Below are 25827 nucleotides of genomic sequence, written 5' to 3' on the forward strand. Positions count from 1 at the left end.
GGGAGTTGTAGGCCAAAAACATCTGGAGGGACGAGGTTGAGGAAACCTGGTTTAGGGCATTATAGCTCCACCCCCTGACCTCACCATGTTACCCGAATTAATTTAATTTTTCCACGGATGTTCAGTCTGCTGCATTTAAAACTGGGGGGTCATATTTAAGTCCATGCAGTAAGTTTACGTCCTGTTGGAGCCACAGAGTAGCAGGTTGGAAACCCAACCTAAGGGGAAAGACTCTGACATCCAGAATTTCAAAACACTGTGCGAGAAAGGAACACAAAGTAAAAAAACCTGAATGTGTGGTTTTATTATATTTAAGTTTCTATTCTCTATGGAGCTTAAATATGTCTATCACATAGTTAACAGTAATTGTCATTTTACATGTTTGATACACAGTACAGGACTAAACAAAAAACAAAAACCAGAAGGTAAGGGAGTGCTGGAAAAATTAAAAGGTTTCCTCCAAGTAATTAATCAACTCTGAAGCACCATTTGAAAAAGCTTTGACCAAGAGACTTGAATGTCAGCAAGCACTCAAAAAATCTCAGCTCGGGGGCAAGGGAGGGCAGACAGGGAGAGACCAAAACATACACCCTACGTTAAAAATAAAATAAAATCAAAAACAACTGACACAAGACTTTAATATATTTTAAGATTTGATGCAAGATTAACAAACAAACAAAAAATACGACTAATAATTTTAATGTCCTGTTTCAAATTAATAAATATAATATAAAAATATACACCACTTCATGAGAGGATGGATGGGCTGAGTTTAAAGAGGAAGGTTAAATATCGCTTTCAAATGTATGCAGGTATGTCTTTAAAGAGAGGATTTCTGTGTAGCTTCGGCTGGTCTTCCGGAAGAAATCCAAGCTGGTGAGCTGCTCAATGTCACGTACTCTGGCGGTGTGCATTTTCAAGAGGTCTTCAACCCACCGGGATTCGTCCTCGGAGGAGTTCTGTAATTGAAAGGCAATGTGACTATTTTATTTTGTTCTGTATATACCGCAATGTTCTTTTGTTGCTATGGACGATGGCTGATGCAAATAAAGTTTCATTCGTTCATTCAGACATGCACTCTCCCTTCTTAAAGTGAGCGTCCCACTCTCCGTAATTTATTTTACTTAAACTATGGTCTTTATAAGAGAGAGTTTGCAATTTGTTAAGACGAACCTGCAGGGAAAGTTGGCGTCTCACAGAATTGTAGAGCTGTAGCAGGGGTCAGCAAACTTGGGGGCCAGTCCACTGGCCCTCAGACCTTGTGGGGGGCCGGACTATATTTTTTGGGGGGAAATGAACAAATTCCTATGCCCCACAAATAACCCAGAGATGCATTTTAAATAAAAGGACACATTCTACTCATGTAAAAACACCAGGCAGGCCCCACAAATAATCCAGAGATGCATTTTAAATAAAAGGACACATTCTACTCTTGTAAAAACATGCTGATTCCTGGACCGTCCACAGGCTAGATTTAGAAGGCAATTGGGCTGGATCTGGCCCCCGGGCCTTAGTTTGCCTACCCATGAGCTGTAGAGTTGGAAGGGGCCACGAGGGTGATCTAGTCCAAGCCCCTGCAAATGCAGGAATTTGCAGAGGGCCTTCTCGGTAGTGGCACCCGCCCTCTGGAAAGCCCTCCCACCAGATGTCAAAGAGAACAACAGCTACCAGACTTTTAGAAGACATCTGAAGGCAGACATCTGAAGGCATTAAAAGGTAAGCTTTTAATGTTTGATGCATTAATGTATTTTAATACTTTGTTGGAAGCCGCCCAGAGTGGCTGGGGAAGCCCAGCCAGATGGGTGGGGTATAAATAAATTATTATTATTATTATTATTATTATTATTACTCAACGTGGAGCTAAAACACACAACCCCAAGATTGTCTCATGCTATCCAAGCACCAGGTCGGTTTTGAATACTTCAGCTCCCATTCACTATTTTACATTTGTTCCAGAATTTTGGTATTTCATGGCAATATTTAATATAAGATGCTGACTACTAAAAAATGTAAGGATCCCTGTTTAAGGCTGCCTTCTAAACCAAAATGTTGTATTTCATGCAACACATAGCATCACGCAGCCTGGTTCTACATGGCTGTGAAGTGATTCCAACCACACTGCTGTCACCAAGAAGCTAGCAACGGTTGGGTTTACCTCTAGGCCCTACAGAAGGCGATTGGCTCCCCACATGTATGCAACTGCCATATTGGAAGGTTGTACGCAGCCACCAGGTGGTGCTGTGTCATTTGAAACCATCTTGAAAATCCAGAGCAGTTACATATTGTTATGTACTAAGCTTGGATCCTAGAACAATAGGCAAGTAGGATCCTAGAATGCAACAACTGATTGGCTTGCAGGAAAAGACCAGTCAGGTTCCAGGAGGGAAGCAGAATCAGCCAATCAGACAGGACTCATTGTGTAACTAATGTATATAAAAGCCTGAGGTTTGGGGGGCAATTCAATCACTGTTTTACAAGCTACAATAAAGAGCATGAAATCAGTACAGGACTCCGAGTATATTTCACATATTTAAGACATTGTTTTGTGAGTCAAATATTTCCCCCCACCTGACATTCCAGGACATCAGAATGTTAACCCTGATGCAAACTGAAAATAAAAAATTTCCACAGAAAACCTGCATCACCTGCTCCAACTACTGAGATTATAAAACTGAGGTCTGGCAGGAAGAAAAGGGTTGCTTTGCGCTCTTTCCCTGCTTGCTGTTTTCTGCTCGCCTCCGTAAAAGCACACACAAGCAAACATATTTGGGGGGACACACAGTTCTGCGTTTGTGGAAGGGGGTTGTTTTAAACAATAAACCACCAGCAAATAGAACAGCTAAATACCTGCTCTTTTCTGACCCTCTGCTCAAAATATACCTTGCATACATTATACTTGTACAAGTTTGTATACACCTCTCTCTCTCACACACAAAACTTACAATTTGTTATTAGAGAGTCTATAAACTGCTTTTGCCTCCATCTCTTTTTACCTCTCCTCTCCTCTTGAGAAATGACTTTACTTCTCCTCTTTATTGATAGTACTCTAGACTCTAGAGATGATCGCTACTACTTGCAATGATTAATTGTGAAGAAGTAGCACCTCTCTAGCCAAGTATGGATGTGTTAAATGGTTCATCCAAGCCCTTAAGAGTGCTTAGAGGAGAGACGCACACACCAAACTGTTCCCATCGGAAAGAAGCTGAGTGCAAATCTCTACATGTTTAAATCAACAGAAGCAGATGGCAAATACAGCTGCCTATGCCTGTTTTCACAATGGAACTCTTCTGCTGTGTAAATAGGCTTAATAAGCATCACTTGTGAGGAACACAGGTAAGCAAGCCCAGAGTACTTACAGTGTTAAGTAGTCTGTGATTGCTTACCTGTGTTCCTTGGGAGTCTTACATCTCAAAAACAGCCTTTCCCAGTCTTGGTTCCCCAGATGTTGTTGGACTGCAACTTTCATCGTTCTTGACCATTGGCCTGCTGGATGATAGAAGCTGCAGTCTAACAACATCTGGAAATGTAAATAAATAAATAGATAAATAGATAGATAGATAGATAGATAGATAGATAGATAGATAGATAGATGATAGATAGATAGATAGATATGTTGGTCATCCCACTTGCCACAGCACCCAATGTGTTTTGACTATAGGCAATTTTGGCTTTATGTACCATCCCCAAAATGTAACCCCCACGTAAATTCAAAGTTGCCTGTATATAGAAATTAATTGCTGCATACTTTTGCATAGTTCAGTGATTTAACACGCTTTACTAAGAGAAAGAGAAAGAGAAAAAGAAAAAGAGAGAATTCTAGCATGTTTTTATAAGTCATTTTCTTGTTGTTTTCAACCTGGTTGGCCATGTTCATGAACATTCACAATTTATCACCCTGAATTATCCAAATTAGTGCTGGATAATTCTCTGGTTATTAGAACTTTGGGAATACAAGATTGCTGCTGTTCTTGTGGCATCACTTCTTCCCATTATTAAACCCTGCTTCTGTTTCAGTATTTGGTCATTAAATTCATTTCAAACCATGTTCACTGCAGTCACATTTGTTTCATTGTTCTCAATAATTTTCCAAACTAACAAAAAATGTCAAAACAAATTAAAATTTGAAGTGGGAATAAACTTTATCTGGGATAAAGTTTTAATTCAGATTTATGAATTAATTTATGATTTATTTCTTTTCTCTTTCAGGATTAAATGAATACACACTGGTCACCAACATCTGAAAAGCAGGTGATGTGTCAGCAAATTTTGTTCCCTGTCCTCTGAAATCTGTCCCAAAATGCAAGGGAGTGAAATTCCCCACCGCCAAAAAATGGGCTAAAAGTTTCACTTTTTGGACTTTTAGCTCAGTTACAGAATTCCTGACCTGCATCAGGTAGAACAAACAGACAGAACATCACTGCAGCCGAACAAGACAGGAAGTTACTCCCTCTTTTCTTCCTGTTTCCTGGTTTCATAAGAAAAAAAGCAAAGGTATCTGTTCGAACTTACAAAGCAGCTCTCATCATTGTCTGGGCGGTGTGGGAATATATATGACAGAACAGACAGTGGTCCATCACACTTGTCAGCTGGCTGAGTGAAATCTAAACAACTTGTTATAATACTATAGTAATGGGTTGGGACTGGGATTGAACTTCCTTCCACATACCTAGAAGAAAGGAGAGGGTTTTTGGTTATTTTTTAAAATTACAAACACACCTAAAGGACATTTTGAAACCGATTTTGGGTAAATAACAGCCCCCAGTTCAGCTACCTATTAAAAAGGATTTATAGTATATCAAGTTTTTGCAACAAAAGTGGTTGTCCAGATACTAGGTTGTCCAGAATATGTTGCTGGACTTCAACAGCTGTCATGGCCAGCAGGAATGCTGAGGGTTTGGAAGTTCAATAACATTTGGAAGGTTCCTTCTAGAATGATGGCAAAATCCTCTTCACACATGTAAGGAAACAGGTGTGTTAAAATATCCAAAGCAAAAAGCCCCACCACAAATACAACTGCATTTATCACTATCACGTTTTGATATTTCATCCTTTTCAAGAGGGAAAACACCTCATCAGAAAGGCATAGAAAGCGCTTAAAAATATCTTTCGGAGCTGTAGAAAACTCAGCAATACTGACTGGTATTTTGGCACGAGATACAAGTGTTTTGGACTAATGGTTTAGTTAAGGTTACCAAGTGAAGTAGAGATGCTGGTGAAACTCACTGGGTTTGGACCTGAGCAGAAGGCTCAGAAGCTTGTAAATGTTCAATTCAAAGCTGAGGAGAACATTGCAGAAACCCCCCAAATTCTTCTCCAGCTCGACAAGTGTTTTGCCCTGGGCACACACAGTCTGGATTACTACAGTGTGCTCCATTTGGAGCTTGTTCTGAAAAGCATTTGGAAGCCGGTGCAAAATATGGCTGCCGGATTGACTCCTGGAGCCTGCTTTGCTGATTGTATCAGAGAGCCCAAGTTTTGCAAGTGAGTGCAGATGAAAGTGATCTCTCTGGGAAGAATTCAAAGTTCTGATGCTGACCTGAAAAGCGCTACACAATTTGGTACCAGGATATCTGAAGCACAGGAAACAGTCTGTCTAGCTCAATGTTGTCTACACTGACTGGCAGTAGCTCTCCAGAGTTCCAGACATTCCCAGCTCTATGTGGAGATGCCAGCGAGTGAGCCTTGGATTTCTGCGTTGAAAGCAGATGCTTTCACCTAAACGGCCTCGGTCCAGTATACCTGAAGGAGCGTCTCCACCCCCATCGTTCTGCCCGGACACTGAGGTCCAGCGTAAAGGCCTTCTGGTGGTTCCCTCACTCTGAGAAGCCAAGTTACAGGGAACCAGGCAGAGGGCCTTATCGGTAGTGGCACCCACCCCGTGGAACGCCCTCGCACCAGATGTCAAAGAGAAAAATAACTACCAAACTTTCAGAAGACATCTAAAGGCAGCCCAGTTTAGGGAAGCTTTTAATGTTTAATAGGTTATTGTATTTTAGTGTTTTGTTGGAAGCCGCACAGAGTGGCTGGGGGGACCCCGCCAGATGGGCGGGGTTTAAATAATAAATTATTATTATATTATTATTATGCTCTGTCGCTCAGCTACAGCTGTTTGCGGAGCATCATCTCCTCCCATATGATCCTGTGTGCCTGTCTAATGAATTAACCAGGCTTCCTCAAACTCTGCACTCCAGATGTTTTTGGCCTACAACTCCCATGGTCCCTAGGTAGCAGGACCAGTGGTCAGGGATGATGGGAACTGTAGTCTCAAAACATCTGGAGGGTCGAGTTTGAGGAAGCCTGAATTAAGCTATGCATCCCATCACTTCCAGAAGCACGATAGGTTGGGATGAGAGACAGGGCCTTCTAGATTGCAGCATGCAGCTTGTGAAACGTCTGCCCCAGAGAGGTTCAGTAGGTCACCTCTCAAACTTGGGGCAATCTGCCAATACCCTTTTATTTTTATGAGTTGGTTTTGGTTTTGGTTTTACACTGTGTTAAAGTACTTTGTCTTTAATGCTGAAATGCCACACTGTGCACTGCTCTAGGTGTTATTGTAGGGTATGGGTTTTTTAAAAACTTTGCACACAGCTTGCATTATTTCCTGAGCCAATCTGATTCTGGGGGAAGTCACCCCCTGAACAAGTCAGTAGGAATCCACCAAAAGGAGCAAACTTCCAAGAAGTCTGGTCACCCCTTTCAGTGCAGCAGTGTTATAGGACGGCAGAGGCGCCTCTAAGAACCCGACAGGGAATTGCAGCATCAGTGCCCTGTCTGGATAAGGTGGTGTGGGTGTAAGCCTGCGGCACCTATCAGGAGCCGGATCCTAGCCTGCATGCAGGATTAACAAATAGGGATGCAGGCTTGGACATGGGCTGGGCCAGTGCTTGGACCCAACGGAGCAAGAAGGTTTCCCTTGGGTACATGTCTAATAGCACCACCTTGTCCTACGCATCGATCATGAATGGCGAGTAGATCCTGCGATGAATTCTGGTCGATCACCACTCACCCTCCATTGGAGACATTGTCGGGGAAGCAGCCAGCACCCATCTGCCCACTATCTCTGCCCCCTTGGGGGAAGCAGCCAGCGCCCGACCACCCTTCAACCATCCCTGGGTGGTAGATCACTGCCAGTTTTTATATTGGATCATAGAACAAAGCCTACTTTAAGTTGGACATGCCTGTAATAGCACAATCCGGCACTGTGGTCTAAACCACAGAGCCTAGGGCTTGCTGATCGGAAGGTCAGCAGTTCGAATCCCCGCGACGGGGTGAGCTCCCGTTGCCCGGTCCCTGCTCCTGCCAACCTAGCAGTTCAAAAGCACATCAAAGTGCAAGTAGATAAATAGGTACCGCTCTGGCGGGGAAGTAAACGGCGTTTCCATGCACTGCTCTAGTTCACCAGAAGCGGCTTATTCATGCTGGCCACATGACCCGGAAACTGTCTGTGGACAAACGCCGGTTCCCTTGGCTTATAGAGCGAGATGAGTGAGCAACCTCAGAGTCGTCGACGACTGGACCTAACGGTCAGGGGTACCTTTACTTTATGGCATGCATAGCTAAGTCCCAGTGTTCAGTTCAACTCCTAAGTTGCCATTCAAAAGAGACTCCAGCCTAGAGGAGAAGATTCTTACAGCTTTATCTTGTCCGGCGTGTCATGTAAACCATCGAAGTCGTAATCAAAGATCGGGCCACTTATAACATTGACTCCGTTCCGCTCAATGGCATATCTCTTCACCAAAACCCGTTGGAAGTAATTCCACACCTCTGAATTTAAAAGAGAGAGAGAGAGAGAGCAAATTATCCTTAAAAGCAATAAGAGGAAATGTGGTTTATAAAAGTCACTTCTCATGTAGATTAAGAAAGAGAAACTTCTGTTGATTCTACAGTGGTACCTCGGGTTAAGAACTTAATTCGTTCTGGAGGTCTGTTCTTAACCTGAAACTGTTCTTAACCTGAGGTACCACTTTAGCTAATGGGGCCTCCTGCTGCTGCTACGGCGCCGGAGGACGATTTCTGTTCTCATCCTGAAGCAAAGTTCTTAACCCGAGGTACTATTTCTGGGTTAGCGGAGTCTGTAACCTGAAGCCTATGTAACCTGAAGCGTATGTAACCTGAGGTACCACTGTATATATATGGAAGAGGCGAAGTTCTCACTGACCAGGTTCACCAGAGACAGGGAGCATAGTTAGCCCCTTACAGTTCATTCAGCTACACCTTTTACTCTCTTGCATATATTGAGTGATTGCAGCTCATTCCTATATGGAACATGCAAAGCACTGCTGTGAGCGCTGACACCGGACAGCCCTCGCAATCGGGAATCCCATACTGGCACAATGCATACCTGCAGAACAGAGAGTGCACAGCACACCCCCTAGGGGGTTTGTAACACACCAGCAAAGTCTCCACACACAATCCAAGTCCACCACTATTATGGGCATTTTGCTAGTAATTCATTTTAACAAAAAAGGTGAGAATCGGAGCTTGTTTGAGTAGACCACACGACATGGACCGTGGTCATTTTCTGGAATTGACGAAGTGGGGCTGTCAGGAAATTTATACTAATCTGCATCGCTATAACCAGGAGGTTAATGGACGTTTTTATTGATAGAAATTATATGTACGGCTGCATTATCATGCTATTAGGATTACATTAACTAACAATTTTAAAACCATAATTCTCAAGGACAATTCCTATTAAAAACATAGTACATAATCCACCAATTCTATGTTTATGCATTCATATTCGAAAACCTGACACAGTATTCAAAGATTCACTTCCCATGCTTTTGGGTCAAGTATCCAAGATCAGCAGATAATACAAATTCATTTTATTTTTTTCTGTTTTTATTTTTATTTTCCTGCTCCCATGTTTTGTTATCTCAATTCCCTCCCTCTGGCCAGTCCAAAACAAAGGAAATACACAGTGCCACTCTGAGACTGGCATTGCAATGGACACCACACAGATATCGCATTGTTCTTGCCTACAAAAACAGGATGGGTTTCTTTTGCTGTCCTTACACATGACCTTACGCATACAAGCACGCATAGATGCCAACTGTAGCTCCCCAACATTGTGCTTTTAGGTGGATCATGCTATTTGCCCTGTGCTGTTTTTTGTGTTTTTTTAGGATGCCTTCCGCAGGCAAGCAGTGCCTACAATGGCCCCATTTAGGCACCAAGGCTTTTACAGACTCGCTCATGAGTCGCTGCCAGTCTGTCGGCGTTCCTAGGGAGGGATTAAATTGCACACTGGAAACTCACGGTTTTGCAATTCAAGTGGTTTAAAAGTGCTCAGTCACATCAAATCCACTTGTAAAATAATAATAATCTAGGCTTCTTGCAGTTAGGAAAGTGATGGGGAAGCACATTAAAAAGTATGGGACGGCAATTGATTGACAGGAAGGCATATAGCTTCATGCAAGCAAATTAGGATGAATGCTCAAATAAACAATTCATCTGGAGGAGCTCCTCTGCTTTCTTCTTCAGCTCAGTGTGCCTCCTTCTCAGAGGACATCTGAAGGGAGCCCTGTATAGGGAATTTTTAAATGTTTTATGTTCTACTGTGTATGATGTTTTAATTTGTTGGAAGCTGACCAGAATGGCTGGGGCAACCCTGTCAGATGGGAGGCATATAAACAACAAATTATTATTATTATTATTATTATTATTATTATTATTATTATTATTATTATTATTTCTGGTTTGCATGATGTTGGTTTTTGGTTTTTGTATTCATAGTCTGTTTCTGGGCCCAATTTAAAGTGCTGGTTTTAACCTTTAAAGCCCTTAAGAGCTTTGAAAAGGTTACCTAAAGATTGCCTTCTCTCAAATATACCTACCGAAACCTTAAGATCCTCTTCCTAGGTTGCGCTCTGGGTGGAGCTCGCAAGTAAAGTGAGGCAGATAGTCACCAGGGAGAGGGCCTTTTCAGTAATGGCACCTTGGTTATAGAATAGCTTTCCTAGGATACCTGGTGCCATTTCTGAGGCACATTTTCAGTGAAACGTAAAGACCAGGCCTTGTAAACAAATTTATGTGGTCAGATGGGGACAGCTACGTTTTAAATCTATGTTTTAATTTGGTGCAGTGGAAGACAGTTTTGTGATGTTTGTTTCTGTAGTTTGATTTTATGGTTAACTTTATTTATTTATTGCAAGCTGCTAATAAATCATATTACATTATGGGATGGCATGCAAATGCCCATCATAAAATCATAGCTGGGGAGTTATTTTTATGATCAATGCTTTCATGAACTTTATAGTTATGAGAAGGTTTGTGAACGGTACTGTGAAAACGTAACATTAAAAGTACTGATGTAAAACATCCACGCACAATCTGATCTTTCTCTGCTTCCTGGTGCACGTTGAAATTACCAGGTAGATGAAATTTTCCCTAAGGATTCTGCCCTGGCATTGAAAGCAGATGTGGGCTCATGAAGAATCGGACATGACTAAACGACTAAACAACAAAGACCTAGTAAGTTCTCATACAACTTTTAAGCCCTGTGGAGAGAACTTGCACCCTAAATGAGTTATTTTCCTTGTTCACTGCCTCTTTGAAGAGAGACACATGCGCCAAAGAGCCAGAGGCAGAGTTTTACCAATGCAGATCAGAACCAGGTACGTACTTTTGAAGGCAGGATACATCGGAATGACATTCGTTATTAGAAAAGCATCGTATTTTGCATCTGCTGAGGAACTGAGTTCTGAAAGAGAAAAAGATACATTCTATCGGGATTACTTTATATTGGTGGATATGGTATCTACTGAGATGCTGCAAGGACAGACATCCCCTGTATTTGGAGAAAACAACCACAAATAGTGATGGTTTCTTGACCATCCCTCTACCCCAGAACAGGCTACAACAATAGAAAAAATGCAATATAAAAATCTGTTAAAAACAAATAGATAAGTGAGTTGTTAAAGGACAGGACAAACATCATATGAAAACTACGTAAGGAAGGTGTCAGATACACGTCTGTGGGGCAGGGACTCCACAGCTCAGAGGCTGCCACAGAAAATACCCTGGGCAACAGCCACCACTTCCAGAAATTCCTGGGTGCAACCACCAAGAGAACCCGCTTCTGATGACCTTAACACCTGAGAAGACACTCTTTCCGATATTTGGTTATGCATGCATGCTTCTCTATGACTTCTGTGTGCTCTTCCTAAGAGAAGAGGACAGTACAGCCATTGAATCCCAGGGCCTAGTAGGTAATGCTTTAGCAAGTAGAGCTTCTCTTCCTTTAACTCATTCAAGGAGTTGCCATGTGGGAAGACGCTGGCCTAGGTGCCAACTCCCTGGGGCTCTGGGTACCTGCCCACCCACAAAATTCCCCATGAAGGGGCCGGGCAACCACAAATTTCAGCGCCAGGGCAATGCATGCAGTGTGGCACCCCAGGTATCCACAGTCGCGGGGCCAAGTTGGCACACCTGGACTCTGTAAAGGCCAGGCCTCTGCACACACAGTACTGGCTGGTTCCTGGTCCTCTGGAAAAGGACTCCTTTTGGCAGCAAAACACAGACAGCCAAACTAAATGCAATGTTTGCCATAGTAAAGGTAAAGGTAAAGGGACCCCTTATCGTGGCCGACTCTGGGGTTGCGGCACTCATCTCGCTTTACTGGCTGAGGGAGCCGGCGTATAGCTTCTGGGTCATGTGGCCAGCATGACTAAGCTGCTTCTGGCGAACCAGAACAGTGCACAGAAACGCCGTTTACCTTCCTGCTGGAGTGGTACCTATTTATCTACTTGCACTTTGATGTGCTTTCGAACTACTAGGTTGGCAGCAGCAGGGACTGAGCAACGGGAACTCACCCCATCGTGGGGATTCAAACCACCGACCTTCTGATCAGCAAGCCCTAGGCTCTGTGGTTTAACCCACAGCGCCACCCGCGTCCCTTGTTTGCCATAGTACAAGAGAGATTAAAATAGACACCTAAATAGTTGGGGCAATTGGCAGGGGGAGGTGGAGCTGGACTGTGGAAGGAGGGGGGTTAATCCTTTGCCCCCATCACAGATCCAGTTAGAAACCCCCTCTTTCCCCCCAATACATTAGCTCCTTTTGGTCCCCAGTATAGGAACTGCAAGATCAGCAAAAGCGTGTATGTACCCAATACAACCAGCATAGTATCTTAAAATTTCTGGGGGAAGGGATCCTAAGGACTTATCTTTCCACCTTCTACCTGTGCAAAGCAATTTTTTGAATAAAATGCGGGGTAGACCCTAATAAGCAAAGGATTTTAGGTATACGAAAAACAGACCACAAAATTTGTGATATTGCCACGCAAAAATGACAAAGGTTTAGTTGGGGGGGATTTAATTCACTGTGCAATTAACATGATAATTGCATGATGATGATGATGATGATGATGATGATGATGATAAGTACCCCACCCATCTGACTGGATTGCGCTGATGCCATGGACCCCCTGGGTGTGTTTTTTCTGGGTTCAGGTTTTTCTGCTGCTGCATGAAATCTGTACCTCCCGACTTCTTCCTTTCTGCGGCATGTAGATTTTTGCACACCACCAGCAAAACGATAGTATAATGCTGAAATAATATTGTATCCCTAAAGGGATAGTGCTAAGTATACCTTGGTACCAAGGAACAGAAGACCGAGAGGTAATATAAAATAAATCAGATTTACTTCTGGTAAATTAACATCATCTCAAGTTAGAGGATACAGGGTTCCACAGAACTCTGCATTGGGAAGAGTATGTGTGTCCTCAGCATTGCCCGAGATCATTTGAGAGGATACTAAACTGGAAGAGACCTGCTGCTGCTCAAGCTTATGAAGCAGCTTGCCTCTTCAGCTGTGGGAACAGCAGCAACCAAAAGCAGCGAGTTCTCTCCCATATGCATTTGCTTCCCCTTGTTTGGAGCCCTGTTCAGGTTCCATCACCATCATTCATACTGGCACAAATGGCCAGCGAGCATCAGAATCTGTAGCCGCCATGCCCTATATCCAAATTTAAGCTTACGGGGAGGGAAAAGGAATCCGTAAGACATTTGTCTGTCCACTCTGTAGGCCGTGCAGCTCTGACTATTGCTTGGAGAGATGCGTAGGTCAGGCCTCACACAGTTGGCCAGCTGCTCTGTGGCTCCAGGCACCTCTGCCTGCATTGAAAGAAGGAGGAGGAGAAGGAGGAGGAGGAGGAGAAGGAGAAGGAGAAGGAGAAGGAGAAGAAATACTCCTGTTTATTTAATTTTCTTACATGCTGCTTAATATTCAGAACTTCTCAGCAGGAAAATATGGAGCTTCTGGATCCCCTAGCAAGTACTCTTCCTTTTTTAAAAAATATAATTTTTATTGAGTTTTCCATATTTCATTTCATTTTCATTACACAAATCCATAACTTAAAAGTATTGCTCAAAACGAGCATCAACCTCCTTCCCCTCCCTCCTTCTGACTTCCACATATCTTTAACAAATTCATTGCATTTCTATAAACACTTCTTTACCTTATATCTACTTTTAACATTCACCCTCTTATATGTAAATCAGCTCCTTATTTTCACATTACGAAACATTTCAAGTCAAACCTACAAACGTTTTCAAATGTTTACAATTTTCTTTCAAATAAAATATAAATTTGCTCCAGTCCTTTTGAAACAGTTCATCACGCCGATTCCGGATCTTCCCTGTCAGCTTTGCCAACTCCACGTATTCAACCATCTTTAACTGCCAATCTTCCAAGGGAGGGAGTTCGTTCTAATGCCTACTCTTCCCTTGTTGTTCAGAAAAAGACCGACCCAAGTACACCACTTCTTAAAAGAGCCTATCCTCCTGCATGTTTCGTACTTAGATATGCAATGCAAACCCAATCCCCATCTCGCACCCTGGAGTACAGGAGGAGAGTTCTGTTGGATTAGACTGAAAACCCAGAATCCTGTTACCCACAACTTTATTCATTTATCAGATCCCTATACTGCTCTTCATCCAAGGATCACAGGGGCAGTTTACAATGTTAAAATGAGGGGGGGGGGGAGTAACATAGCAACAAACAAAAACGATACCCCCCCCCACACACAGAGTTTAAAAGGCCATAGATTCTTTAATTAGCCAAAGTCCTGGGAGAAGAGGAATGTTTTCGCTTGGAGCCTAAAGGTATGCAATGAAGGTGGCCAGTGAGCTTCTCTGGGGAGAGCATTCCCCAAACAGGAAGCCACCGCAGAAAAGGCCTACTCTTGTGTTGCCACCCTCTGGACTTCTCGTGGAAGAGGCACATGAAGAAGGGCCTCAGAGGATGATTGCAGGGCCTGTGTGTTGGTTCATAAGGGGGGAGGCAGTTGCTAGCTAAATGCTTCCAAGAAGGGCAAACCCTTTCAGTTGTGTTCTGCTTACAGAAATGGAGGGTAGGCTTTGGGGGAAGGGGGCCATAGCTTAGTGGCAGGGCATTTCCTTTGCATGCAGAAGGTCCCAGGTTCAATCCCCGGGATCTCCCAGGTAAGGCTGGCAAAGACTCCCTGCCTGAAACCCTGGGCAGCCTCTGCCAATCAGTGCGGACTATACTGAGCCAGATACGCCAATGGTCTGACTCAGTAAATGGGGGCCTCCTTCTAGCTTTGTTCCTGAAGTCCATAGAAGCAGTGATCAGGGCACATGCGATGGGCTGTTCCTGTGTTTTGGACCCGAGTAGGCATCCTAACCCCTTCATGGATCACTGCCTTGTTGTGGCGAAGGGGCTTGAATAACTCAAAGAAGCTCTGAGCTATGCCGTGCAGGGCCACCCAAGGCAGACAGGTCGTAGACGAGAGTTTAGACTAAATGTGATCCACCTGGAGAAGGAACTGGCAAACCACTCCAGTATTTTGCCAAGAAAACTCCATGGACATAAAAAAGGAGAAGCTTTGAAAAGAAAGTGAGAGTTTCCAAGGCATGCTCTGGTTCATGGGGTCACGGAGAGTCAAACACGACTAAGATGACTAAACAACAAAAGGCATTTTTAAAAAACCCTCAAGGTGGAAATATGCCCTTTGAATGGCATTGTGTCCTTAAAAAGCTCCCTCCCTATTACTCCTTGCCTCTGTCCTCCCTTCCTCCCTTGTCCTTTTCTCTGTCAAAATGTGGACTAAAGGCTACTCAGGCCAGAGGACGACCTTCACAGTTCTGCCTACACAGATGGTGCTGTACAAATCAATCGTGCCAAATAATCTCTCTCTCTCAGTGCAAAACATGCCTTCATTATTTGCTCATTTGTAATGTTCGCCTTTAGGACTTTGGCAATGGCACAAAGGTCCACAATTCAAATGTAATACTGTATGGAAGAAAAAAAATATTCTCCTGCTGCATGCAGGTCCATTAGTATTCAAAGGGCTGTCTTACTATGGGAAAACCACTTAAACATGGGCTGGATCTCGACACATCAAAGAAGTGTTTCAGTTTAAAGCGTTGTAATTTTAAACAGGGAGAACAGGTAGAGAAAAACAGGACTCCACACCACAGTGTGTGGCACAGTGTTATATCGCATATACGACATGTATAAATTGTTTTTTCTTTACCAATCCAGCCGAGTCCATGATGTGTCTGATAGGATGCATTAAGAGATTCAGGAAAACAGTCACCTGCTTTGAAATAGTGTAGGACGTCCAGAGAGGCATCAGGAATGTTTCGCTGTAGCCACTTTCAAAGTCGTGGTGGTGCAAAATGCTGTATTTTGTACGGTTAAGAACAGCTGGGCGACCGTAGAGGAGGTGCTTGTTATCTGCAACGTACAGAAGATTGTGCATGGGACCCATGCAATACAACACATACATTTTATACATGTATAAAAGCCACTTTGCAAAGAAATATATACCTATAAACTTAAACCCCTCCAAACCACAATAATCAGGCACACCTATGATCTCTGCACCACTACCCAATACTAGGCAGCTTTTCAACAGTAATTTGGGGAGCAGAATTGCAAAGCAGCATAAAGTATGACTGGGTAGTGCTCTCTGCTGCAAGCTGAATAGAAGAAGAAGAAGAAGAGTTTGGATTTGATATCCCGCTTTATCACTACCCGAAGGAGTCTCAAAGCGGCTAACATTCTCCTTTCCCTTCCTCCCCCACAACAAACACTCTGTGAGGTGAGTGGGGCTGAGAGACTTCAAAGAAGTGTGACTAGCCCAAGGTCACCCAGCAGCTGCATGTAGAGGAGCGGAGATGCGAACCCGGTTCACCAGATTACGAGTCTACCGCTCTTAACCACTACACCACACTGGACTAGGGGGCGCATCAGGCCAGGGAAACTGTGGTTGAGTTAATGGACTGCAACTCCCATCATCCCAGCCCATGCTGGCTGGGGTGGGATGGAGTTAGAGCCCAACACCTGGAGGACCACAGACTCTCCACCCCTGCTCAAACATTATGTCATGGCAAACCTAGGTTAGCCAGCCACAAAGTGTATACTCATCAGAGAGCTACAACCAACCTCGTGGTCTAATCAACATCTGCAAGACCCTGCTTGCAAGCACACTGAACTTGTGTACACCTTAAAAAAATACAAGATACACACAGGTGTCTTTAAGCACACTGGAAGTAAAACCAGTCTGCTTTCTAGGGTTGAAAGGAATCATGCAACAGCGTGGTGGGTCCCTCTGAACATTCAGAAGTGCTCTAAAGATAGCCAGTGTTGCTGCAACTTGCATTCCCGGGCTCCCACACCTCAAATAAGAAACAAGTATTACAACACCCAAAAATTCTTATCTGGTTCAGGCTCTGCTCACTCAATCCCCCCCCCCCACACTGATTCTCCACATGTGTGAATGCACACAAGAACTGCTCCACCAGTGACAGGCTTCCAGGCAAGGCATCTCCCCAGCACATAGTATTATAAAACTACATTCCCCAGGGGAATCTTTGGCCATGGGAATCAAAGTGCCCTGCCCTTTGGCTCATGCCTGCTGCCACCGTAGCACTGCAGCCACGGCAGCTATTAAGTGTGGCAGAAGAGATGGGACCAGATAGATAGCAAGGGATTTGGGTGAGGGGTGCATAAGCTCCCTAAACAACTTCTAGCAAAATTTGCCTGGTTAGAAATGCACAAGATGCTGGCTGGTTTCTTATCATGTTAAACTGGCAGTAAGCTAAGCATGAGAAATAAAATGGTTCATTTTACGGAGTTGGCCCCCGTGTCCTCACCTTCCGTTCCTTTGACATAAAGACGCCGATTGAGTTCGTCCAACTTATTCTATTTAAAAAAAAGAAAGCACACACAGAGAGCACATAGGAGATTGGCAGCTGAACTAAAAGATCAGCAGCTGGACTAAGAGAACATTCTCTTATTCCCATTCTCAATATTTACCTTGCAAAGCAAGACTAGTCCTGTCAGAAGGGCTCTGGGTAAGATTTCCTAATTTGTAAGGACATGTCTCTGCTATACCCCTTTGCAAGCAACTACTGACAAGAAAGAATTTGCTAAAGTTCTGCACGCATGCCAAATCAAAAGGGGTTATAAAAAATCCGCTCAGTTCTTTGTCTAAGGTCTTCTCTTGATGAGTGTCCGAACAGTCCTCTCCTTGGTAGGATGCCCAGGCCAATCCGTGCAGCTAAACTGAGAAGACTGACCATACGGGTTGGATGGATTTGTGCAAGGTTCAAGCTGCAGTCAAGTCCACTGCTTTGCCCTGGAGGCCTCCTTATAGCAGGACATGGGCATGAACCTTTCATTAGGCAAGACTCCAGGCCCCATCTCTCCAGGAATCTGCATGCCACATCATCTTAGCATTTGAAAACTGGCTCCCTTTGCAGCAAAAAACATACAAAGGCTTAGATTTTTAAAAACCAAAGGGTTACCAACCTTTGGGGGCTTACTGTGACATTTGGAATTTTCAGCAAGTGCTGTAAGCACCAGCTGCTTTTGTGACTACTCTCCCCTTCCCCTTGATCGCCTCCCTTGCTCCCGCCGAAACAAAAACACACACATAGGCAACACTTTCCCAATGAACTTGGGTAAAAGTCAGATCCAGTAGAATTAACCTGATCATTGAAAGGCACATAGAGCTGAAACAGGAAGCGGGACAGAGAATCACTCTTCCATCTACCTCCTTCAGCTCCATGTATTTTTTAAGGGAGAAAAACTGAGAAAAACTCAGTGAGGTTCCCGGGGAAGGGGTACAGCTTGGAGGTTTCTTGGGTGCCAGGGTGCTACTGGATCCAGCAAGATCAACCTCAGCCAGCGCCCATCTCCTTACAACCTGTCTAGGGAGTGGAACTTGCTCTCTGCCTCCTACTCATCATCATGAGACTCTGTCCCATGAGACTAGGGCCCTTCAAGATTTAACCTCCTTTTGTCGGGCCTGTAAGATAGAGCTATTCCGCCTGACCTTTAATTTGAATTCAGCCTGGTCTATTATCTCCCTTCTCTTCCCTCCCCCTCCCCTTTTATGAAGATCACCCGCTCTGAGACCCCACAGCTAATTCTCCCCTGGCCTCCTCGCTGGCCCAAGTAGGACTAATTCAGCCAGCTAGCCCTGGGGATTATCTAATTGAATTTTGAATTTTATTGTTATTCATGTTTTTATACTGTATTTTATGCTGCTTTTATAATTAAGTGTTTTAAAGTGTTTTAAATTTGGTGTTAGCCTCCCTGAGCCTGGTTTTTTAACCAGGAAGGGCGGGGTATAAATAAATTATTATTATTATTATTATTATTATTATTTATTATTATTATCATCAGCAGGGAGGAGACCAGTTCAGAGAATTGCTCATTGCAAGGGGGAAAATCAGCCTACTACAGGTAACCTGAGACACATTCAATGGTGGTCCAGGAGAGAATGATTAATATCACTTGTCAGGTCACGTTGCACACTGGTCACCATGAAGCATTTCAGACACTGCTAGCAGACATTCAAAGAGGCAATTGCCTGGTGAACCTTCCTGGTAGCCAGAGCTTCCCACAGCCTTACCTTGTCCTCACAGGTGCATCCCAGGTCATAGTCAGACGAAGGTGTTGTAGCCACAGGATAGAGCGGCCGAGTAACTTCTTCTGGCATGACTGGCTTATACGTGTTGCTCCGCAGGAGGTGATTTAAGCTTCCGTGGGTCCCGTTGTTAGGAGCAGGCTTTAATCCAAGGAGATCTGGAAGGTGCATAGAATGAAACTAAGTTCCACATGCCAGCTCGCTGTGGCACTTTCAAGACTGCAAACTGAATGGCCCCTTGTCTCCCGAGGCAGCAACTCATGGTGTGTCGCCAGGAAATTGTTCTTTAGGAGAGGTTTCTGCCATGGCTGTTACTTCGCATTGTTTTTAAATTCATCTGGTGTTATTGCTTGTGCAGTTTTTAACTGTTTTTATTGCATGCCACACAATGCCTCGAGGCATGTGTGGGAAGGGATAGATGATGGAGAGACGGGCAGAGAGACAGAAACAGTCTTCCCAGCATCAGGTGAACATCTTTTCAATCTCTGCTTAAGCCAATTCCACCTGGCCACCATGTTTTACTCCTGGCTGTTGTGACATTATCTGAATTTTAATTATTGCTGGGGTATTATTATTATTAGTCAGCCACACTGAAAGCACTTTTGCCGAAGGGCAGGTTAAGGTTAAGGTAAAGGTAAAGGACCGCTGGACGGTTACATCCAGTCAAAGGCAACTATGGGGTTACGGCGCTCATCTCGCTTTCAGTCCGAGGCAGCTGGCGTTTGTCCACAGACAGCTTTCTGGGTCATGTGGCAAGCAGGACTAAACCACTTCTGGCACAACGGGACACCATGACAGAAACCAGAGCGCACAGAAACACCGTTTACCTTCCTGCCGCAGCGGTACCTATTTATCTACTTGCACTGGTGTGCTTTCAAACTGCTAGGTTGGCAGGAGCTGGGACAGAGCAACGGGAGTTAAGGAAGCATGGCAGATTGCCCTGCAAGAGGCAACAATATAAGGATTCTGCTCTTCAGCCTGCAACAGAACTGCTCAAAAGAAAAATGTGGTCCTAGAACAGAAGAAAGAAAGAAAGAAAGAAAGAAAGAAAGAAAGAAAGAAAGAAAGAAAGAAAGCGAAAACGAGTGTTTCCACTTACCACACATCACATTGTAAAGTTCTATATTCTCAAAAGGAGGCACTTTTGCCCTGAATTTAAACGAAGGTCCGTAGCCTACAAAGACCGTCTAAGAGAGAAAGACAGAAAAGAAGAAACAGTAGCGTCATTGTGGCCAAATGCATTTTGTAATCTGGGAGTGGCAGTCTAGAGGGCCACACTGATGTTCAAGCCAGTCTTCCGAGGGCCACGTGCCAGCTGCTTGTGGCCCATGTCTGCGCGTAAACACACAATGTCCACACACATACTCACCAGACCTGTAGTCTCCCCTATGTCACAAACACAAGCAGCCAGATGCTCCTACACACACACACCCCATATCCAGCCTTGCCCATTCCAGTGCTTGAGAGAAATATCTGGAAATGCCGCCTTCTACTTTGAGACTTCCCACCTACTTCTACTCCTGTGCTGGAATAGGCATTAAGAAGGTAATGTCGGCTTCTCATCTCAAACAGTAGCCAGAGGCTTCATTTCCAATCTCAGCCCCATTCTGCTTAGCACCAAGAGTGGAAATACACAACCCCTCTGAACCTCTAATGAGCAGGGAGAGCAATATTACTACCCAGCTGGGAGACAAAGCATTCTGCCTACCCTTTAAGCTAATTCAGGAATGTTACTTTTGTGCTAACAACACCTGCCATGCCACCTCTGAGTATTCTGCTACCGCTTACCTGCATGCTATTGATCTTGTTATCGTAGCCGTGGTCTCCGTGGAAATAGCATTTTCCTGATATTTTCTTAAACACGTCTCCAGGTCTCCTAGAGGTTTTAAGAAGATGTTGTTGTTCTTTTACTGCCACAAAGGAGTTCAAATGCAGCTTAAGGTTCAGTTCCCCATGGAGGGCACCTTTATAGACTGCCACTTTTTTTACCGGTGGGATTCAATCACAGCAAATTCAGGTTGCAGGACTGAAGCGGATTTGGCCTGGCTGTGCAGCAAGCCTGCTCCCCAACCCCACCAAAAAAACCCCACAAACCTAACTTTTAGCGGCAAGGGAAACGTTGCAACAATGCACTAAAATGTGGGATAACAATGGCTTGATGCAAGGTTGCGGAACCATTGGATAAACTTTGTGCAAATAAATCAGGTTGACTGCTCAATTAGCAGGTCATCTGGAAATGACCCGATTGCAGAAAGACAGCTATTTAAGCAAAGGTAGGGAGAAAAGGATCTGTTAGTTTTGACTCTCTGACTTTCAATTCAAATTCAGTTCTTCACATTTCTGCAGCAATTTGCAATTTTTAAAAAACCCAAACCCAAATTCTTCAACATTTTTGTGCAAATTTAAACCCAACACACACGCTTTTGTATGGAGTTTTGACATGTGTATATATGCAAGCAATTTATCCTAATACCACACGTTTTTGCATGTTATTTTCACCAATATGTTTGCTTTCATTCGCATTTCCCCGCTAATATATGCATTTTTGTAAACATTCTTTTGATTGGGCAGCTAAAAATTCAGATAGGTGTGAATTTCAAAGGACAGCTGCATTTCTGTTTCCATATTCTTCAGGGAACTGCAGATTTGAAAGATTCAACTTTAATTGTGAACTGAATCAACCTGCCCCCAGACAGACAGACAGACAATCAGCCACCCTTGTTAAATGTTACTGAAAATCTCACATACCATTAGAATTTTGTTTAGCAAGAAACCTCTTCTCAACTCTTGAAAAACTAAGGCTGCAATCCTTGCAACAGCTACTCACAAGTAAACCACAAATAAGCAAGGCTAGGATTGCAACCTTGGTCTAAGCAATATTATTTTATAATTCTGAGGATCATTCATACTGTTATAGCTGTTGCCGCTAAGTAAATCAAAGAAAAACTATTGCAATAGGAAACTCTTCAATATTATCGAGTCCAGCTTGCAAGATGTACGTTTTTATAATTCTCTATAGGACTCTCTTTTTGAGACTAATGAGTAACCATGCAGCAATTCTGTACGTCAACAGCCACTGATACAGACATGGCTAGTTTCTTTAGCTATGGATAAGAAACCAAGCTCAATTCACTGCTTTTTTAACAGGTGTTAGATCTAGTTCATTGGAAATCTCGAAAGGCAAAAAGTCATAAGCGGAGGGAGAAGTCTGCTTACTTGGCCACATGCCATCTTCTTTCCACCAACAAATGAATATCCTCGATCCTTCGGTTATTGGCGTAATGCAAACGCTTAGGGAGATGCTGCTTCAAATATGGCTTGAAGTGCTGGTCAGGCTTCCTGCACTGAAACACAGAATTGCAGAGTTGGAGAAGGGACAACGAGGGTCATCAAGCTCAACCTGCTGCAGTGCAGGAAGCTTTTTGCCCAGTTCAGGGCTCAAACTCATGACACTGAGATTAAGAGTCTCATGCTCTACCAACTGAGCTATGGAGTTTATAAGAGGGAATGGCAGGTCATCATCCAAGTCCTCTGCCGCCAGAAGCAGGAACCCTTTCTAAACCTACCCTTACTTAATAGCAGTGCACCCTCTATCTCTTATAAAGCTTATATCAAGTCAGATCATTTGCCCACTTATACTAGTATTGTCGGGACACAGGTGGCACTGTGGGTTAAACCACAGAGCCTAGGGTTCGAATCCCCGCAACAGCGTGAGCTCCCGTTGCTCGGTCCCTGCTCCTGCCAACCTAGCAGTTCGAAAGCACATCAAAGTGCAAGTAGATAAATAGGTACCACTCCAGCGGAAAGGTAAAGGGTGTTTCTGTGTGCTGCTCTGAAGCAGCTTAGTCATGCTGGCCACATGATCCGGAAGCTGTAAGCCAGCTCCCTCGGCCAATAAAGCGAGATGAGCGCCGCAACCCCAGAGTCGTCCACAACTGGACCTAATGGTCAGGGGTCCCTTTACCTTTACTAGTATTGTCTACTCTGATTGGCAGCAGCTCCACAGGCAGCAGGCTTGCCAAGCACCCATGCTCAGGTGAAAACTTAATTTGAGGCTACAGGCACATAAGCAGCAAGCTGAGGCTTCATGACCCAAACACCTACAGTAACATCTAATCTAGGGATGTCAGAGAATTCCAGTAGGAAACAGAAGCATAAATTGACCATCCCAGGTCTAGAAAGGAAATTAATCTGGTGAATATGATCGGTATCAATCCAGCTAATACGATTTGTATTCGCTGAAAACCATGTTGTTTTTTTAAAGCCCGTGGCCAATGCACAATGAATGACTTCTTTACACTTTGTTTTGATGCTTCCTTCACATTGAAATGAACAGTGTGCAAATAATTACATGATTACGCTAAATTTGTAAGGTGCAGAAGTGAAACTAAACAGCAGGCAGCAACGTGAAAAGTTGAGTGTTGGGTGGAAACCGAACCGTGGCAAAACAGAAACAGTGCCAATTGTGATGAAGAAAGAGCAGAAGGGAAATAGCAGCCTTCTTACAACCCAAATCCAGTGTTAGAGTCATTGAAAATAGTGGGCATACCTACTTTAGATCCATTAATTTAAATGGGTCTCCTACGAGTATAACTTGGTTGGATACAACCACAACAGTTTGGGCTGAGAGTTTCTCATCTGCAATTGATTGCAGTGAGTTGTAGACTGTTTGCTTAATTTCTTCCACCAAAATATTTAAGACTGGGGAGCTGAGGGTGGAAAGAAATTGTGTTAACACAATGCTGAGATGACTTCCATTTTTTCAAAGATCCAAACTCCAAGTCTAAACTCATTTTTTTCTCCACTTTTTGAAAACAGAGATGTCAATTCTTTCAATGGAGTACTAGCAAAATATTTACTTGGAAAAGAGTTTTCTTTTTCCATTTCCAAAGGGATGGGATAAAGGGACTGTGTTCAGAGAATTAAGGCATTAAGTCGGTGCATGTTATCCAGAAAAGTTATAAAAATCTGTTAGCAGCAACAAAACAGTGGAAATCATGATGTGCTTTCTTCCACACCCATGAACGATCCTATTTAGGAGGCTTTATGATGGTCTGATCAGCATCCTCTTGACCAAGTCCCGTGTTAGTTAAGCATTGTAAATGCTCAGCCCATAATTAGAAGCCACAAGAGTGTGTGCTAAGCAAATACTTACTGTGAGATTAGCAACGATGGCTTTTGGATCATCTGTTGGAGAAAGGGGAGAAAAAAGAAATCAACTGAACCTTGAGCTAGAGAAAAAGTTTTCAGAACAAGAATTAGCTTTTGTATTAAAAATGCTTTTATTTTGCATTCTGGGATGGATCCAAACCATGCGTTTAGACGTGTGGAAAGGGTCCCCTGCTTGTGGAAGAAACATTTATGCTTTGTGCTAGAGCACTGCACAAGAAAAGTGAAACAAAGAAGGCAGGATGATGTTCTACTTGGGTAAGCATAACTACCGTATTTTTCGCTCTATAAGACGCACCAGACCACAAGACGCACCTAGTTTTTGGAGGAGGAAAACAAGAAAAAAAAATATTCTGAATCTCAGAAGCCAGAACAGCAAGAGGGATCGCTGCGCAGTGAAAGCAGCGATCCCTCTTCCTGTTCTGGCTTCTGGGATAGCTGCGCAGCCTGCATTCGCTCCATAAGACGCACACACATTTCCCCTTACTTTTTAGGAGGGAAAAAGCAAGTCTTATAGAGCAAAAAATATGGTACTCTAAAACTTACTGGTTTATAGTGTTGTGGGGACTATTGCCTATTTGCAGAATAATGCCAGCTGCTCCCGACACTTCTACTCTCAGCTCCATAGATCCAACCCATTGGATGAAATATTATAATGACCTGTTAGGACAGGTATAGAGAGCCTGTGACTCTCCAAATGTTGCTCAACTACAACAACCAATGACTGATGTAGAGCATGAGGATCTCGATATCAGGGCTGTAGGTTCGAGCCCCACGTTGGACAAAGGATTCCTGCACTGCAGGGGGTTGGGTGACATGAACCTTGTGGTCCCTTCCAACTCTGATTCTATCAGCTCCAAGCAGCACAGCCCCCATCGTTCAGCCCGGACATTGAGGCCCAGCGCTGAGGGCCTTCTGGCAGTTCCCTCACTGCGAGAAGTGAGGTTGCAGGGAACTAGGCAGAGGGCCTTCTCGGTAGTGGCACCCGCCCTGTAGAACACACTCCCATCAGATGTCAAGGAAATAAACAACTACCTGACTTTTAGAAAACATCTGAAGGCAACCCTGCTAAGGGAAGCTTTTAATGTTTGATGTTTTCTCATGTTTTTAATATTCTATTAAGAACCTCCCAGAGTGGCTGGGGAAACCCAGTCAGATGGGCGGGGTATAAATAATAAATTATATTATATATGGAAGTTGTAGCTCAGCAACACCTGTTGGACTATAGGTTCCCCATTCCTTGTCAAACAACAGGCACCAGGTTATGATCTGAAGGCACTCAAGGCTTGCTACAACTAAGCAAGTCTGGTTCTGGTCAGTACTGGGATTGGCAATCATCCGAGAAATAAATGTGTGCCCCCTTGTGTTCCATGGAGAAAGTAAAGTGGAAGATAAATGCAAGAAAATAAATAGGGAATTTGTCATTCCTAAACATCACTGGTAGGACACAGGTGGCGCTGTGGGTTGAACCACAGAGTCTAGGACTTGCCGATCAGAAGGTCGGCGGTTCAAATCCCTGCGACGGGGTGAGCTCCCGTTGCTCGGTCCCTGATCCTGCCAACCTAGCAGTTCGAAAGCACATCAAAGAGCAAGTAGATAAATAGGTACCACTCTGGCAGGAAGGTAAACGGCGTTTCCGTGCACTGCTCTGATTCGCCAGAAGCGGCTTAGTCATGCTGGCCACATGACCCGGAAGCTGTACACTGGCTCCCTCAGCCAATAAAGCGAGATGAGCGCCACAACCCCAGAGT

The 25827-nt window shown here is 43.9% G+C and overlaps 1 protein-coding gene across 6 annotated transcripts in view; it reads right to left on the reverse strand.

The window, feature by feature from the left end:
* Nucleotides 1-284: 284 nt before the first annotated feature.
* ENPP2 (ectonucleotide pyrophosphatase/phosphodiesterase 2) overlaps nucleotides 285-25827 on the reverse strand; it is an 88835-nt gene continuing 63292 nt past the window's right edge. For all 6 annotated transcript variants that reach the window (XM_083621957.1, XM_083621954.1, XM_083621955.1 and 3 more), the window contains 12 exons: nucleotides 24063-24094; nucleotides 22124-22251; nucleotides 20696-20783; nucleotides 20007-20094; nucleotides 18893-19065; nucleotides 17127-17175; nucleotides 15566-15705; nucleotides 12983-13118; nucleotides 10628-10705; nucleotides 7632-7764; nucleotides 4510-4666; nucleotides 285-959 (listed from right to left, as the gene is read on the reverse strand). In XM_083621957.1, coding sequence (XP_083478083.1) covers nucleotides 786-959; nucleotides 4510-4666; nucleotides 7632-7764; nucleotides 10628-10705; nucleotides 12983-13118; nucleotides 15566-15705; nucleotides 17127-17175; nucleotides 18893-19065; nucleotides 20007-20094; nucleotides 20696-20783; nucleotides 22124-22251; nucleotides 24063-24094 — 1376 coding nt within the window. In that variant the 3' untranslated portion in view covers nucleotides 285-785. The remainder of the gene's footprint in view (nucleotides 960-4509; nucleotides 4667-7631; nucleotides 7765-10627; nucleotides 10706-12982; nucleotides 13119-15565; nucleotides 15706-17126; nucleotides 17176-18892; nucleotides 19066-20006; nucleotides 20095-20695; nucleotides 20784-22123; nucleotides 22252-24062; nucleotides 24095-25827) is intronic.

Source organism: Podarcis filfolensis (genome assembly GCF_964270895.1).
Source record: "Podarcis filfolensis genome assembly, chromosome: 7".
In the NCBI taxonomy this organism is placed as follows: domain Eukaryota; kingdom Metazoa; phylum Chordata; class Lepidosauria; order Squamata; family Lacertidae; genus Podarcis; species Podarcis filfolensis.